The 16,958-nt window shown below is 36.6% G+C and overlaps 3 protein-coding genes across 7 annotated transcripts in view; 1 reads left to right on the top strand and 2 right to left on the bottom strand.

Annotated features, from left to right (window-relative positions):
* The window catches only part of LOC137286761 (serine/arginine repetitive matrix protein 1-like), a 30,488-nt gene that overhangs the window by 12,738 nt on the left and 792 nt on the right, over positions 1-16,958 (bottom strand). For 2 of the 5 annotated variants that reach the window (XM_067818744.1, XM_067818743.1), the window contains exons 2-5: positions 11,671-11,760; positions 11,137-11,259; positions 9,299-9,469; positions 8,317-8,423 (exon numbers count right to left, since the gene is read on the bottom strand). In XM_067818744.1, the coding sequence (XP_067674845.1) occupies positions 8,317-8,423; positions 9,299-9,469; positions 11,137-11,259; positions 11,671-11,760 (491 nt within the window). Of the gene's footprint in view, positions 1-8,316; positions 8,424-9,298; positions 10,758-11,136; positions 11,260-11,670; positions 11,761-16,958 lie in introns of all 5 variants that reach the window. The other 3 variants (XM_067818745.1, XM_067818747.1, XM_067818746.1) reach the window with 2 other exon arrangements.
* Positions 799-3,257, top strand: LOC137286764 (putative nuclease HARBI1). Its single transcript, XM_067818755.1, is given in 4 exon segments — positions 799-1,273; positions 1,538-1,650; positions 1,806-1,917; positions 2,242-3,257. Coding segments are annotated over 4 exon segments (1,098 nt in total). The 3' UTR covers positions 2,640-3,257.
* LOC137286765 (uncharacterized) lies at positions 2,746-7,879 on the bottom strand. The gene is made up of 6 exons (XM_067818756.1): positions 7,689-7,879; positions 6,711-6,778; positions 6,340-6,492; positions 5,929-5,970; positions 5,591-5,653; positions 2,746-5,350 (listed from the first exon to the last, which is right to left on the bottom strand). The coding sequence occupies exons 1-6, from the start codon at positions 7,877-7,879 to the stop codon at positions 5,106-5,108; spliced, it is 762 nt and encodes a 253-aa protein (XP_067674857.1). The 3' UTR covers positions 2,746-5,105.

Raw genomic sequence — 16,958 nt, 5'->3', positions numbered from 1 at the left:
CTACTCCGGAAACGAAGCCCATCCCTCCATTTTGAGACAAAGTCCGAAACGTTTCCATGGAAATGAAGAAAGTAATAAATCACAAATACCTGTACATAGCTAAAGGCACCACTTCAGGTTCTGATTGATATATATACCAAGTTTTGCAGAAAAATATTGAATGGTTTTTGAGTTCTGCTCCAGAAATGAAGCCCACCACACCATTACACTAACTCCAAAATGTTCCATGAAAAAAAAAAAAATAAATAAATAAATTAAAAATGCCAAAAAATCTGTAAATAGCCATAGGAACAACCATAGGTACAGCCTATTATATCTATCAATTTTGGTCTAAAAATATTGAACGTTTTCTTAAGTTATGCTCCGGAAACAAAATGATTACAGACAGATGGATGGGCGGACGGCCAGACAGACGAGGTGTCGACCATATCCCTACATCCTGGGAGGATAATAAAGCTTCAAAATAGGAAAAGCTACAAGTTAGCAGACAAACAGAGCTCTCTTAAAGTTGTGGCTTGGAATAGGTTGGAAATCAAAACACAAAACTCAACCAAGGTAAAAACACTATCTTACTTTGGATATTGTTTCACACTGCTTACAGCAATATCAAAACAGGGCATCAGAAATGAGCTTCATACATTGTACCCATGTGGGGAATTAAAACCGGGCCCCGAGGTTATAAAACTTTCCTGAGTACGATCTCGTGCTCAAATCCGGTTTCGTGCTCAACTCAGAACTCAGACTCAGTAAATGGAGGTTATAAATAAATCTGAGTACGTGTTCGTGCTCAACTTGAGCATGAAACCCTTATGATCTCAAGTATGCTAAGGACCGTGCTCAACGCTGAGATCGATGTCAACAATGGCAGCTCACCTGCGTCAGATTCGGCAGGCTCGGCGGAGATCGCGAGTACCGAGAGTTTTTCGAGATCGTTCGAATCCGCTCGAAGATATGGGAGAGGACGAGGTCTTCGACAGATATCGTTTTAGGCCGAGAACGATCATTTATTTGCTCGGTGTACTGAATTTACCCAGGCACACAGCACGGAACTGTTCACTGCCACCACTTTTGCAGCTACTCATCTGTCTCCGCTTTTTGGCGACTGGAGCTATGCATCTGTTGGTTGGGGATAGCCTCAACATTTCCAGATCAACTGCCGGCAGATGCATACGGGCAGTATCATTAAAAATAGCACAGCTTTCCAGAAATTTCATCAAGTTTCCAGTTGGAAGGGATGCCGTTCGTGCAAAGGAGGCATTCCGCAACATTGCAGGTACGTACATTGGGATTTCCCCAATATAAAAATACCTAGATGATTTCATTGGTGCAGTACGCGTCAGTGCCATTTCTATTGGCCAGTGTATTGGTTGAGGGGTCGAGGACGTGTCACACATCGAAACATTAACGTACGTGAAATTTATGTTAGCGATAAGTGTTACCTTAGCAGAGGGCTTTGGTTGTCAATGAAAACTATTTTATCACGTGAAAATGAAATATGCTATCTGTGTGAGACCATGCCATTGTTTTGTACTTGCAGGTTTTCCAAATGTTGTCGGGTGCATCGACGGGACTTTCGTAAGAATACAGCGGCCTACTGCTAACGAGGGAGACTTCGTGAACCGGAGAGGTTACCATTCTCTAAATGTTCAGGTAACTATCGATATGAACAAATACAATCCGTTAATGTTTAGTTCGAAGATGGTGTAGGTGTCACATGTGTTTTTGTTTTGTCATTGTATTAAGGGTTAATTTTGTTTGTTGCTGTTGTGTTGTTGTTTTTTTAAATTCTGTCTTCTCTTCTACAGATGTGCTGCGATGCAAATTTTAAGATCACCAGTTGTAATGCCAGCTGGCCCGGGTCAGTACACGATAGCCGCATCTTCCGGACATCAACACTGTGCCGTATGTTTGAAAATGGTATCATATTTTTCTCAAACGTTACCTAGCGTGAAACCCATAAATATTTTAGGTTGCCAAAATATCAAGATTAATGGTACTGTTATTTTTGTGTTAAATTGTAGAATAATTGCAGTAATGTGTTAATTTATTGCTTGTAATGGGTATTCTATCATAAACATTGTCTTCAATTTAAATGAAGATGAATGTATCATTCCAGCACCAAGCATAATATTAATATTGCAATTATTTTTTGCTGAAATAAATATCACAAATCATACACCTACAAATTTAATTAATACACTATGCTGTCATCTCATATAGGTTTTCATTTGTTTGTTTAAGGACAGTACACTGGCTTTCTACTGGGGGACTCAGGCTACCCATGTCGTTGGTTCCTCCTGACACCTTTGCTGAACCCAACCACTCGAGCAGAGGAGAGATACAACGGCTCTTTGTGCAGGACAAGGGTGCTTATTGAGCAGACATTTGGCATTCTGAAACGGCGATTTCAGTGCCTGCATAATGAGCTTAGAGCCACACCAAGGAATGCTGTGCAATATGTTATAGCATGTGTTGTGTTACACAATCTTGGGATTGAAAGGGGAGATATAATTAATAATGAAGACAATCCTGTACCTCCAACACCAAATGTTAATGATAATTATGTACCATTGAATACAGGTCAAAATGATGGTTGTGACGTGAGACATCACATTATTCGGACATTTTTCAGTCATTAATCATAAGTACCATTAGTTTATACCAATTACACTCATAGCAGTAATACACTGCATTAATGATTGTCACCCTGAAAAACATGGATAAAACTGACATTGTATAACAATATTCCTTTGACAGAGATTTATTTCAGACCACTGGCTCAGACTAAGATAGTATTTTTTTTAATCACTGAGATTTCCTCAGATACTGAGAGGCAATGTACATAACATTATTACTTGTTGCTGATTTCAAATGCACAAAGTATTATCCACATTGACAATCATTCTGTGTAGAATTTCTGATGGTAAGTTTTTCCACTGAACTGTACCTATGAAATATAAGCATTTTAGGATATTCATCCTCAATATCAAATTCTGCTGATGTCATGATACAGAAGTTTCATGAATCAAGATGTATCACAATACCCATGTGAAGGTTTGATATGTATCACGATATCATTTTTCGCTGCATTATTCTATAAATGTTGTTAAAATTTCAATGTTACTATTTCATATTTTATAATTGTCCATGAACATATGGACATGTTTGATTATCAAAGACTGAACAGTTGTAATCATCCATCTTTGTGCATCATAATGATCAGTTGAAACATTAAAAAACATTTTACAACTGCAAAATGTGAATGATACATAAATATATTCAAATCAGTAGTTTGAACACTAAATATCGATACAGTTTTCATTGTATCAACAATTGTATCTTATTAGAAAAAGTGTTGATGCATCGGTGTAAGTGGCAACCCTGTGAAATTCCTAATTCATTTTACAAAATCTTATTAAATACACAAAATGGACAATATGTCATAACACTGGAAAGGTAGTCTTTAGTGATATGTATGAAAAAGTCAGCAACAATATTGAACAATTGTAGTGATATATACAGGCATAAGTGGGATTCCTACACAATCCCCTATCCCCACACAACCAGTACGTACATGTGCATAACCCAGACTTGTTAGTTAACATAGGAACAATACAATTAAGAATACTAGATAAATCACAAGAAGACATACCGTCAAATCCGTTTCATTGTCATACATGGACCCAAGTGCTTCATTTGCCAGTCTACTCATACAAAGCAGTGACTTACACAGTTCAGCCAGTGTTTACCATTACTGAAATCTTTGCAGTAACCCATCATTTTGAGAAAAAAATCCCATAGTTTCAGTCTTATGGGTATTGACATTCATACCAGTTACAGAACAAATCTTTTCCAAAGCACCTAATGTTTGTTTAATCTGTACTGTAGATTAAGCAAGAGTGGAAACGTTACACAAGTATATGAGCAAATACATGTATCATGAAATGATAATTCATACCAAAATCCATATTTACTTGTAACCAGTACAAGCAATACATTAGTATTCAAATATTAGGAAAGTATGGAATATTAGTTTCATCATGTATCAGTAATAGCTTAGACAAGACTCCTGTCAAAAGCAGTAAAACTTATTTCACAGGCATTCTGTTGAAAAATGTGTAAGTCATGACCACACGATTTTACAGATGTTCTGAAGTTAAAATCCTAGCCTGAAGTAATCAGAACTCAATGTAAGACAAACAATTCACTAGACAGGTTAATAAATTGCTTTGATGAGGTAAAGATGCCATCACCTACAATAAAATAACATTATGCTGACACCAGTTAAGGTCATTATGCTAACACCAGTTAAGGGTCGTTAAAGATCCAGCCCAGAGTAAGTAATCAAGCTGGTCATTGAAGTTGTTATGGTAGGACACACCCCAGTTTGTTTATTCTGTATTTCATTGCCTATTGTAGGTTACACACATTTTTGTATCAGTCAGCAAATCATAATCTTTGTATTGTTTCAATTATAGTTAAATAGTCTCCACCTTCATTTGTCCATCAGTAGGGTTTAGACTCTCAACACAGGTCAGCTCTAGCCCCAGCCCAGAGGGTTGTACGGACTCTCTGTGGCCACCCTTGTTACTCTATCTCTTGTAAATAAAATTGTAATTGCCTTCTTGTGACTTCAGACTCTTTGCTGAGTTAATTCCTCCAAGCAAACCAGCACACCAGTTAGATAAGGGATTTCACTGGTACCCTCACTTGGACCAAGACCCATATCATAACACATGCCTAAAACAGTACACTCTGATCACTTCCATAGTCTTAATTAATTGATAAATGAAGTTGAAGAATATCTGTGCACTTAAAATTCAGCACTGATAAGTGCCAATCTGGCAAGAGATATAACCTGAAGAAAGTGTGTTTGTCTTATCATATGCACTAAATTTGGAATACACAGATATGATAATGAGAAGAAACAGACCTTGTGAATTCTGAAGCAATGCCATCTTAACCTGGAGACAGGTGCAAATACGGTTTCAAGTCATTTTTCTGCTAACGACATACTACAACTTACATCTTTTATACAAAGTAGTTCTTACTTTCCTATTTCAGAACCATCTACTTAATAAAACTTGAGTGCATTTGGATGTTATTTATTCTTCAGTATCACAATGTTCCAACGAAACTCCAAATTCTGCATTCATCTTTAGTTGATAATAAACTGATTTGACATGGAGCAACTGAATTTCTGAATCTAATTTCTTTTGATTTTTTTCTAACATTTGAATTTCAAGTTCGAGCTTTCTTTGTTCAAGTTTGATCCTCTTGGTGTCCTCAATGGTATTTTCATACGTAGCCTCAGCTTGATCGCATCTTTGCTTCCGGCTTTTCTTTATCTCTGTAAGCATAAGGACAGATGTATTTGACATGGTAGTGTACAGTTGTTCTTCAAACAATGGTCCAACTTATCTTCTGTTTGGGTGACAACTTTGGATGATATTCTGTGCAAATATTTTACATTTTGGTAGTATTGTACTAGTATTATGGTAACCACATTACAACTGTGACAATAATGAAATATGCAGATTACTTCTTTGATTGTTGTTTTACATACATAAGTAAACTATTTCAAATGTACCATCTGAATTGCTTTCCTGCTGTGGCACTGCCCTTTCATCTTGTGTTTCTTCACCTACTAGGCCTGTAAAAGATGGAATCATAATTTTTTATTTCAATAATTTAAAAGAAATTCATATTTTATCCGAACACTGATATATGTTTTTTTTTCAAATTAAAGGAATTAATAATTTAACAACACAGGTAATTGATAATGTTTTCAGTTGAACACAATGAAGACTTAATGTATCGTGGTAATGAAAATTCTGTGTTAAGGGAGACAGATGTTTGATGTTGTGCATGAGATGTATATACTTTTACATGTAAATAGTACACAGAGACAAAAAATGTTTGGTTTACCTTGTACTGCAGTGCCAGTTTCCTCACCAGTGGCATGGGCATCTGAGAAAAGAAAAGCAAAAATTATTTTTAACATATTTTAAATTGCTTCAAGTCAGCACATTTGAATGCTATGAATGAATAATTTTCTTCAAGTTTATTCTTTGACACACATTAATCGTTTCCTAAATACTTTGGCACTGATGTAAAGCACAAACAATGTTTTCTTTACTATGATCACATACACAGCAGGCTGTGTCTGATAGTAAGTACTTGATATGTCCATGAAGATAGTGTCCGCAACTTTTATCTTATTTCATAATGTCAAAATTTTAAGTGCCACCACATGCATCAGGATTATCAGAATATTTGCACAAAGTTCATATCAATCTTTAAAAATCTGAAGAAAAAACCTACTACCTAACAACATACCATCAGTGTCAATGCCATGATCCAGGCCATGAATGCCTGGCCTCCCTTCCAGTGACTGGGAGAGGGCCTCATCTGCACTTGTTAGTGTTGGTGGTGGAGGCCCTCCACCAGTTACGGACATTGACCTCTTGAGGCCATCTATCCTTGCCTTAGCTGTAATAAACAAATTGCAGTTTAAATTCAGTTATTGTTACACATATTAGTATTTGGAATATATCTGAATCATAAATAATGACCATTGAAATTGGCATGTGTTCATGTGTTATGAAGATAGTAACAGTTACTTTCAGTAGTTAATTAACAACTGCCCAATGAACAGTCATGGATGAAAACCACACCTACAGCAATTTCAATCAGATATGAAACAGTACCTCTTTGCTTCAAATTGAAGTACTTCTTCTTGACCTCCACTGTCTCTCTTTTGGCATTGATGTGTCTACTGAAATTATACAAATAAAGGCTCATAATATAAGAAAACATTTGTAAAATATGTCACAAATTAACAAACGATCATTTGAATACCTCATGTCCTCTTTACATATTTAGTCATTCTTATTATTACTTATTTTATTTCAATTAGTTCTTTATGAAGATATGTGCTTATTTTCGTTAAAGTGGTGGTGGTGTGGTATGTTTTTTTTCCATTCGAGATGTTTTTTTCATTCAAGACCAGAGCCCCCGCACAGCTAAAACTTGTAGCCGATTTCCGCGTAATTGTTTTTATTTGTGACATGTCCACGACCCCTGACCCAGTACACTGGCCAATCAAAATGGCACTGACGCTAAACGCACCAATGAAGTGATTTATGTAAGTTTAGACTTGGGGAAACCCCACGTATAGATACGGTGTAATTATGCATTTTCTTGGGGAGGAGGGTTAATTACCCATCGATATTTACAGTAAATACAGGCACTGCTTTGAACAGCTGATGCAGTTAAATAATGCCAAGAGCTTGAAAAATAAGGGACCGTTCACAATATCAGGACTGAGGTGGTGTGTGATGAACATTGCATGGGGCGTGTGTGTGGGAGGTTGACTGTTTTGTACATGGCATGCAGAAGATTTGTGTCGGGGGTTGGAGGTTGGGAATTCATTCAAATGGTAAATGCTTATTTCAGCATAACCACCCACCTCCAACTCGCAGCCATTAATTATGAACGACGCGCAGAAATTATTCCTTGTTTGCAAAATATGTCTTGAATTTTCCCGAACAGATTCTTTGGTATTTGCTTCAAGAGACTGGTTGTTGTGATAACATGGTAGCTAGTGAATCAGTGATGTGGTGATATTTCTGGGAGGAATAGTTAATGTGCAGAGCCTGAATATGGAAAGATGATGAACAACTTACGCGTTTAAGGTGTTCGTGACTTCTTGCCACCCATCGCTACGCTGTCGATGGATGGACTTTGCTCCACATCCTTTGATGTCTCCAAAGAGAGTTCTCTCTCTCTGGAGTACTTCTTGTATGAGGCAAACCTCCTCAGCCTCCGACCATCCTTTCCCACGTTTTTTCAAATCGGGCACACCCTCGGTTGCCATTGTAAACAGAGCAGACGACAACATCCGAGTCGTTCTTCTTACCTTTCCTGACGGAAGAGTTCCAAATTCCCGCTTGTATCATAAACAAAGAGTACATTGAGCATACTCAAGCCGAGCTTGAGTTGTACTCAGCTGAGTACGTGCTCAAAATGTTTTATAACCTTTGCTTGAGTACGAAACTCGGCTGAGCGCGATTTTGAGCATGAGCACGAATTTGAGCATAAACTTGAGTTGAGCACGAAATTTTGTTTATAACCTCGGACCCGGGTCTTCGGCATTGGGTGCTTTAACCACTAGCTACTATCAACAACAACCTGCCCCAAGCCCCCCTCCCTTCGAGAGATAGGGGATAGAGGAAACAGAGACATATTATTGGTACATTATTTTGTAAACTGACATGAATAACCTAGCCTTCACACTAGCCTCGCCAAGTCTACCTGCTGTCTCTGTCCTTTTTCTCACTCTTCTCTCTCTCTTTGGCCAAGGCCTCCTTGATCTGCTCCTCATGCTTCTTCAGACTTGTCTGGATTCGTTCCTGCTCAGCCTAGGGTGGCAACAAAGTAACCATCAACAATAAAGTCGTCACTGGGTTCATTGCTTAACAGTTACAGTTCAAATGGGAAGTTCAAAAAGGAAATTTGGAGCATTAGTCAACAGTATCAAAGGATCTCATTGTACAATTAGGCACTGTACTTCACTGAGAAAATCTGGTTGGCTGGCTGGCTGGCATGTTGTTTACTGCCACACTCAGCAATATGTCAGCTATATGACAGCCTGCAAATAACTGTGTGGACCAGACAATCCAGTGGTCAACATCATGAGCATCAATCTACACAACTGGAGTACAATGATGTGTCAACCAAATCTGTGAGTCTGACCAGCACCCAATCCTGTTTGTCCCCTTTTACAAGCATGAGCTGCTGAATTGCAATTCCAAACATGGCATGTGTTATACCTTAATAGTTAGTTCTTATGTGTATAGCCAGCAAATGCGCAAAAGGGAAAGGAAAACTGACAAATGTTATGGCAGAAAGTAGCTACATTTATCCTGATTATGACAGCCAGTTGGTAAAACTGAATTAAAATTTCAGCATGGATCATGAGACAACTTCCAGAGGGGTAACAGTATCTTGATAATGTTTGCTCAATAAGCAATATTCCAGCTATATGACAATGGTCTATAAATAATCACATGATCAACCAGACAATCCAGTGATCAACTGCATGACGTTGACATTTCAACCAAGTCAGCAAGCCTGACTATTGGATTCCATTAGGCGCTTCTTGTGCTAACTATATGGCACTGATAACAAATTCTATTCCATATTTTCACATGACAAATGTGATTACGAAAGAGAAAATGCTCTGAAAGGCAACATTAACATGTGATTATGAGACAAATGACAAGTACAACATTACCTGTCTTCTCTTGATTTCTTCTTTCTTTTGTTCAAGGAATGCAGTGGGAATGCCACCAACATTCTCTTGTGCACTACAGAGCAAGTCCCAAAGTTCTGACATGAAGATACGGGCATTCTTGGGGTTGAGGAAGCCAGTGAGGTTGATCTGCATCTCCCTTGGGTCTGGCATCTGCAGATACATGGTGGGAAGAACACTTGCATAAATAACTGTCTTTCCATAACTCTACCTCTAGCATACTGGGACCCTTGTATACTGACACTACGTAAGCAACTGGTTTTGTGTATGCCAGAGAAATAATGCTTATATCTAAAACCCATACTCATTCCTTGGAAGAATGTGTCAATGTAATTTTAATACATTAAGTTTCTGAAAAACGTCATGTCTGAATAACATGCAACTAAAACACATTAAGTGATTACATCATACTAAGTGTAGCTTTTATTCCAATACTTTGTACATCTCACCTACAACTACAATTAAACATGTTGAGGTTATAGTATTCCTACTCGCATGACTACTTGTCATAAGAAAGGTCCATTACTTGAAATAAAAAAAAAAGATTATTTAACTTGCAGGCCACAATGTAGCCTGCAATTTTCACTTCTGAAAACATATCTTTTCTTCTACCAGAACCTTATTTAACCAAAACTATGCCAAACATCTTGACACTTGTAGTAGATGAATAAGGTTCTGATGTTTTACATCCTCCAACAAATGATTCATAGTTCTATTTCTAAAATTACATTTCATCAACTTTATATCCTAAATGAGATGGGTTTGAGATACTGTCCACCTTGCTATGAGAGACTTCTTTGCTTCCAAAGATCATGTACATTATTAATTTATTGTCATGCATTACTAACAAGCAACCACACAACATCTTCCACTTTCCAAACGATGGTATTGTGACACTATTGGCTTTCCCAGTACAATACTTGACAATGTTAAATTTTAAGTTGGCTGTCAACAGTAGCAGATCCGAATGATGGTGATCCGCACTCCAAGATGGCTGCCTAGAAGAAATCAACATGAGAACAGTTCTTACATGCCTGAATAAATACTCATGGAAAATTATGTATTTTGAAATTGGATTTACTGTGGACACGATAAATGATATTTACAATAAGCTGAGATTTGAAGATATATGTCAAACTTCCATGAATTTTTAGATGACTTTGTAAACTTGACTACCTTTGACTGTGGATAGGGAAGTTCAATATCAAGGGATTACAGAGAGACAAACGAGTACATGTAGAAAGACTTTTGAAAACTTTGACAGAAATAAAATACAAACCCTGTTGTGCAAGAGCCACCTTTGCGATGGAGCATCATCGCGAGGATCAAGGGTATTTTGGTTGGTCCTGATAACTATGTAAAGCTATGGAATAACTGTACCCTGCAAGATCATCTCTTGGCTTGTCACTGATAGCTCGCTGACGAGAAATTATGATCTTCTCTAATAGCGGAAGGAAACAGTCAAGAGTAAGTAAATCGCACAACTCTTTCGTCTACACAACTATGTACAACAACATATACAATTTGTACATATGTTTTCTTGTTTAGCTTGGATAAAATAATAATAACAATAATACACAATGTACTCTTAAGTTCAAAACTGATGGGAATTTGACAAAGAAATATAAGGACTGTTTCTAGGCATTGTGTGCCCTGATTATGATAACTATATGGGTTGCGGTTAGATATGGATTATCACTGATTCAATTCCTATCATATATATTCATGTTCAAAGTATTCCTAGACAAAAAAGAACATAATCATGCAGTATATGGCATGTTGGATGGGATGAAAATAACCAAAACAAAAACACCTCTCACCCTTTCTTCCAACTGATTATATACAAATTCAACGATAACGTCATCTTCTAAGCCTAGAAGTTCAGTGATTCGTTTGGCAATCCATGGCTTCAGTGTGTCCACATTCACCTTCGTCATGTCCACCTACAGAAATAAATGGAACAACATATGGGTAATTCTAGTAATGTTCATTTTCTGACAAATCAGTAAAATGTCTGTATCATATTTGCCATATGGAGACTTTACATGCTAAATGCAATGAAACATGTCAATAGACACAAATAACCCTAGTGTCAAGCAAATGTCTTTCACTTACATTAACCCCAGATATTTCCTCTATTAAAATGATGTCCTTGTAACAATTTAAATTATATCAACAGAGTTTAGCTTTCGGCATGAATTACCTCTAAATGTACATCTTGTTTCAGCAGGAACTCTGGTAGTAAAATATGTTAATTAAAGATCATAAATAGATACAATGCACTGTCATTCTTTATGATTCTGGATATTATATGTAAGTTTGCTATCATGTTTACCATTTACCTCCCTTCTCACCTTTTTCTCCAAGGATTCTGCAAATTTCATGGATTTCATCAATTTTTTCTTTTTGTCTGCAAAACGGTTGTCCTGCTCTGCACTGGTGCCCTGAAACATGAAAGCAAATGATGAAAGAGAACTGTATGACATGTAATTATCATTCAGTCCACACACTAAGGACATAAAGACTTTACTGGTGTTGAGCTTCTTTCAGTTCATACGAGTGGCTGCAATAGATGGTTCAAGGTTTGTATATAGTATGCCATAAATCCTGTCATACATCAGCATAACATTTTCAGCATGATATGATATGGGGATTGTTGCAATATTTTTGTAATATCTCAATTAGGTATACATGACGAAAACAAGATGAACCAATGAGAATAGGGGAAATGCAAGGTGCTTATATATAAAGAAAGACTTATGTTTTCTTAGGATTATCTGTTACTGTTTTGGGCAACATTTATTCAACTGTCATGTAACCATGGAAACTATCTCATGCAGACTAGAATCTACAGGGTAGAAATAAAGAAGCTGTGGGGTGAGGGATCTGGTTAACCTGAAATATTCGCATTGTTACCTCAACAACACTTCAAGCCGGTCACATAATATACTTAATCACGTGTCTTGGTATCTTCCCATTATGACTACTTCCAGTTTGATCACTCATGAACATGAGTGACCACCCCCACAATTAATAACAGACCGTATCTGTATGGCTGATTACTCCAAGTTTTTCTGTTCTTTGAAATAAATCTGTGAGTGAGACTTCTTCTAGCACCTACCTATAATGATTAGAAGCTGAGTGCCTCCAGGATCTTGCAATCATTCATTGTTTGATATTTAGGTAAATCTTAGTACACCTATAGTACAGGTTGTTTGTTCTGAAAATAGGACATAATTCCTCCAACTTCTATTCTAACTAGTAACTGCTGAATGCAAAATATTCTCAATCATTTTACCAGAGGGACTAAGTGTTGACTGTTGTAGATTATCCCTGATTATACACTATTATGCCATGAACTTTATTGCCCGATGGAGCTGTGAAAGCTATTTCCTTGAATTAATTTTAAACCATGATCAACCTCATACAAACTCACAATTACTTTGATTTAAATTTTGGGACTTGATTTTGACAAGTCATCCATTGTCGCCTCAAGCTCTGCTGTAGTGACCTAAACACTGACAAATATATCAACACATACTTCCCATCAAAAGTTTAGATTCACATTTACTTCAGGCAACTGTCATAAACTAAAACTTGCAAAACATTTCATACTATATAAAGGTACTGTTTAAACCTGTACTGTAAAACAAATCTTAAAATTCAAAACATCATTGTCACAAGTTCAATAACCAAGTGACATTCTCAACTCAGTACTTCTGATCATTTGCTAATACTTCCAGTGATTATCATCTCCATGTATATATTCAATAAAAGACAAGTTTTATGTTACTTCATTTGTTTACAAAGTCTATGTCGCTTGTGCTTCCACATGTTCAAATATTGTGTGAACCGGGTTCAGCTATATTTGTTTACAAGGGTTGGTGGAACAGTCTACATGATAAAGGGGAGAGAGCTAGAAATTAAACAGCACTCGACTGGAACAGGCTGTGTATTGGACAGGTAGTCAAACTGAGAGTAGTCATAATGGAAATGAACCTGTGTCTGGCAATAGTTTTGTTAATGGATCAAGAAAATGAATGAAACAGATAGCAAGATCATTAATAAGTATCTTGTGTGAACTGACTCCAATCAGAATAAAGGGTAAAAGTCTGTGTGACCTACGACTTCCATCACTATATACATTCCACCAATACCCAAAACCTTATTGTTTTTATCACTAGCCCAATAACATATAACTTCTGCATGTATGCTAATTTATGCAAAAAAATAATAATGTCATAAAAATCACATTATCTTACCTTACGTTGCAATGAAAGTGGTAAGACAGAAATAAAAGTGTTCTACCTGACTATCACCTAGGATCATGAAGGAATGGAATAGAACTGGAATAAGTGACTCAAAAGTGGGCCGATGAATTGCAAGCAATTTGAAAACTAATAAACATATAATCCTCAATGAAATGTTGATCATAATCAAACCATCAGACTAACTGTGGGGTTGTTTTTTTCAGCAGAATTTGTCCTTAAAATAAAAATGTTGTTTCACTAACTGTCACTAAAATATTGACACACTTCACCATTTGTTACAAGGAAGAAGTGCAAAGAAAGGGGCAGCTAGGTATGAGAGAAAAGGCGGAGATGGCACAGCACACGTTAATGAATAAATAATTTTGTTGGCACTTGCCAAATTTGCAATCAAACATCGTGAGGTAATATTATTTACTTTTTCTAATTTGTTTTTGCTTGGCATTGCCAGATATGCAGGGATAAAAATTACTGCGCATATTTGTCTTGTATACTAGTACTAAGCCAGAAATGTCAATCTGCTGTGCACACGTTTCTCCACCATCTACCATTGATTTAGTTAAATATCACAATATGAGAAAATGAATTCTGATGCAATGATTGGGAAATAAGAGCATCAGGAACTATTATTTTAATCAATATTCTAGCACTATGTCATTCTAATTGTAGGCTTTGGTCAATATTGGTGATACATCAGTAATCATAACTTGTTTCATGCATGGAACAATCTGACCAGTCACTGAGGAGGTTTCACACAATCTTGCTATTTCCACCACAAAAAAACAGTTTGTTGATGTGATCATCTGGCTACAACCAATATAACTTTCAGTGATACTAAATATGTATATAATCATTTTCTGTTAACTACACTTCATTTCAAAGTGCGAGTGAATGTAACATGCTGTGAAAGAAGATGTAAAGATTAGAGGATAAAGTGGCATAATTTAATATGGTTTTGTTGACACTATTTCCCATGACTGATCATGACAAAAGATGAGCAAGGCTTAGGACATCGATTTTATAGTTTCGTTTCATTTAGAACAGTCATCACTTGACCTCGCAATGGTTTTTGTTCTTTTTTGTTTCGAAAAACGCAACAGCAAACAACTTTTCAGCTACATTTTATTCTGATCACTGCACACTCTCTTTTCAACTTCAGTGACCGCCCTTTGATACAGACCTGGGAAACACATAACTCTTAATGTATAATGAAACATCATGACTTGAACAAACTACGTTTTACAAGCTTCATGCATTGATTTAGGCACCACATTAGATGTAGGGGAAATCGTGTACAGAAATGTGGGGATTATGACTGCCCATTTATCACCCGGAATTGTCAAAATATGTTGTAAATATTAAAGAGTTTGGAGAGGTATGTTTTTACATGATTGATATGAGTCAAATTATCTTTTAAGCGCGCCAATCAGACCCACCAGGTTAGGGAATACTGCGTCAATGACGCAAGGGCGCAGTCTAAATTCGACTGTAAGCACAGGTGGTCAGTAAAGATACAGTTACGTGAATGCCACATACACAGCTGGGAGCCAGTTTACACAGTGAACTGTGAACGTGTGACTGGGACATGAACGTTCATCAAATTTATACATAACAGGGGTGCCAGTCAAATCGCCCCAGCGACAAAATGCCCCAGCAAATTTGGTCAAATCGCCCCAGTTTATTCAAAATGGTTCGATATATGCCATAAATGCATGGTTTTGTCAACTTCCATAGTATATTCTTCACATAATATTGTGTGTTAAATTATTAGTAATATCCCATGTCTAGGTAACACCGAAATACCAATTATTTGGTAAAGAATTACAATCTGAATACAGTAAAAGGTTTGTATAAAATATTTATTGTAAATGCTGTAAATGCATAGTTGTTTGTTTGGCATTGTGTAATCATAACATCATGCTATCCACTCATCCATGAAATGAGTGGTCTATGGGACTGCTTTCCCTCAGTGTCTCTTTGCAGATGGTGCATGTAAAGGGTATAGGGGAACCTGTCCCGTCCGGAGCATAACTCAGAAACCGTCTAATATTTTTAGACCAAACTTGATAGATGTACTTATCTCAGCCTATGGTTGTGCCTTTTGCTATATACAGATTTTTTGGCATTTATATTTTTTTTGTTTTTCTATGGAACATTTTGGTGTTAGTCTTATGGTTGGGTGGGCTTCGTTTCTGGAGCAGAACTCAAAAACCATTCAATATTTTCCTGCAAAACTTGGTAGATACTAGTATATCAGTCAGAACCTTAAGTGGTGCCTTTTGCTATGTACAGGTTCTTGTGATGTATTATTTTCTTGGTTTCCATGGAAACGTTTTGGACCTAGTCTGAAAAGTGAGAGGTGTGTTTTGTTTCCAGAGAAGAACTCAAAAACATCTTAATATCTGTCCATAAAACTTTCTAGATATGTGTGGCAGACCCCAAAGTGGTGCCTTTTGCTCTCTACAGGTTTTTGTGATTTATTATTTTCACGGTTTCCATGGAAACGTTTCAGACTTAGTCTCAAAATGGAGGGATGGGCTTTGTTTCCAGAGCAGAACTCGAAAACCATTTCATATCTTTCAACAGATCTTGGCGGATATATGAGACAGATCTTGAAATTGTGACTTTGCTGGTGACAGATGTATGGCATTTATAATTTTCATGAATTCCATGGAAACAATTCAAACTTAGTCTAAAACACAATGAGTAACTCTCAGATTATTTGTCCTCTCAAACATGTGGGGGCCTAGAGGATATGTCATCTTCTGATGACTCTTGTTTTGATAAGTATTATACCATACTTGTTGACCAAACCTATGAATTTACAGCCTCACTTTTTGACAAGAGTAATTAAAAAAAACCCAGCAAATTGTCTTCATAAGTATTATACTATACTTGTTGAGAAAACCTATGCATTTATGGTCGCACTTTTTGACAAGAGCAGCTGTAGATTGTTTTGATATGAATTAAGTCCCTTACTTGCTGACAAAAACTGTACATTTACGGCAAAAAAAAAATCTATACAAGTCTTTCATTTACTTCTTGTAATTTACAAAAGCACAGATAACATGCAAATAACTGGTGTTATAAGTGTTGTCTATCCATGAATATTACTTTTGCTCTTATCAGTTTACTAGTTGAATATTTATCAGAAACATTACTTCATAGTATTATGTGAAGGCTGTAACATGGAAGTTTTATACAGATTGTAATTCTTTACCAAATAATTGCTATTACGGTGTTACCTAGGCATGGGATATTTCTGATAATATAACACATAATATTATGTGAAGAATATAGTATGGAAGTTGAAAAACCATGCATTTATGGCATATATCGAACCATTTTGAATAAACTGGGGCGTTTTGACTACC

This window comes from Haliotis asinina, chromosome 6, assembly GCF_037392515.1.
Source record: "Haliotis asinina isolate JCU_RB_2024 chromosome 6, JCU_Hal_asi_v2, whole genome shotgun sequence".
NCBI classification, from domain to species: domain Eukaryota; kingdom Metazoa; phylum Mollusca; class Gastropoda; order Lepetellida; family Haliotidae; genus Haliotis; species Haliotis asinina.
Note: the sequence above shows the minus strand (reverse complement) of the source record. Positions and strands in the feature narration are given on the sequence as shown.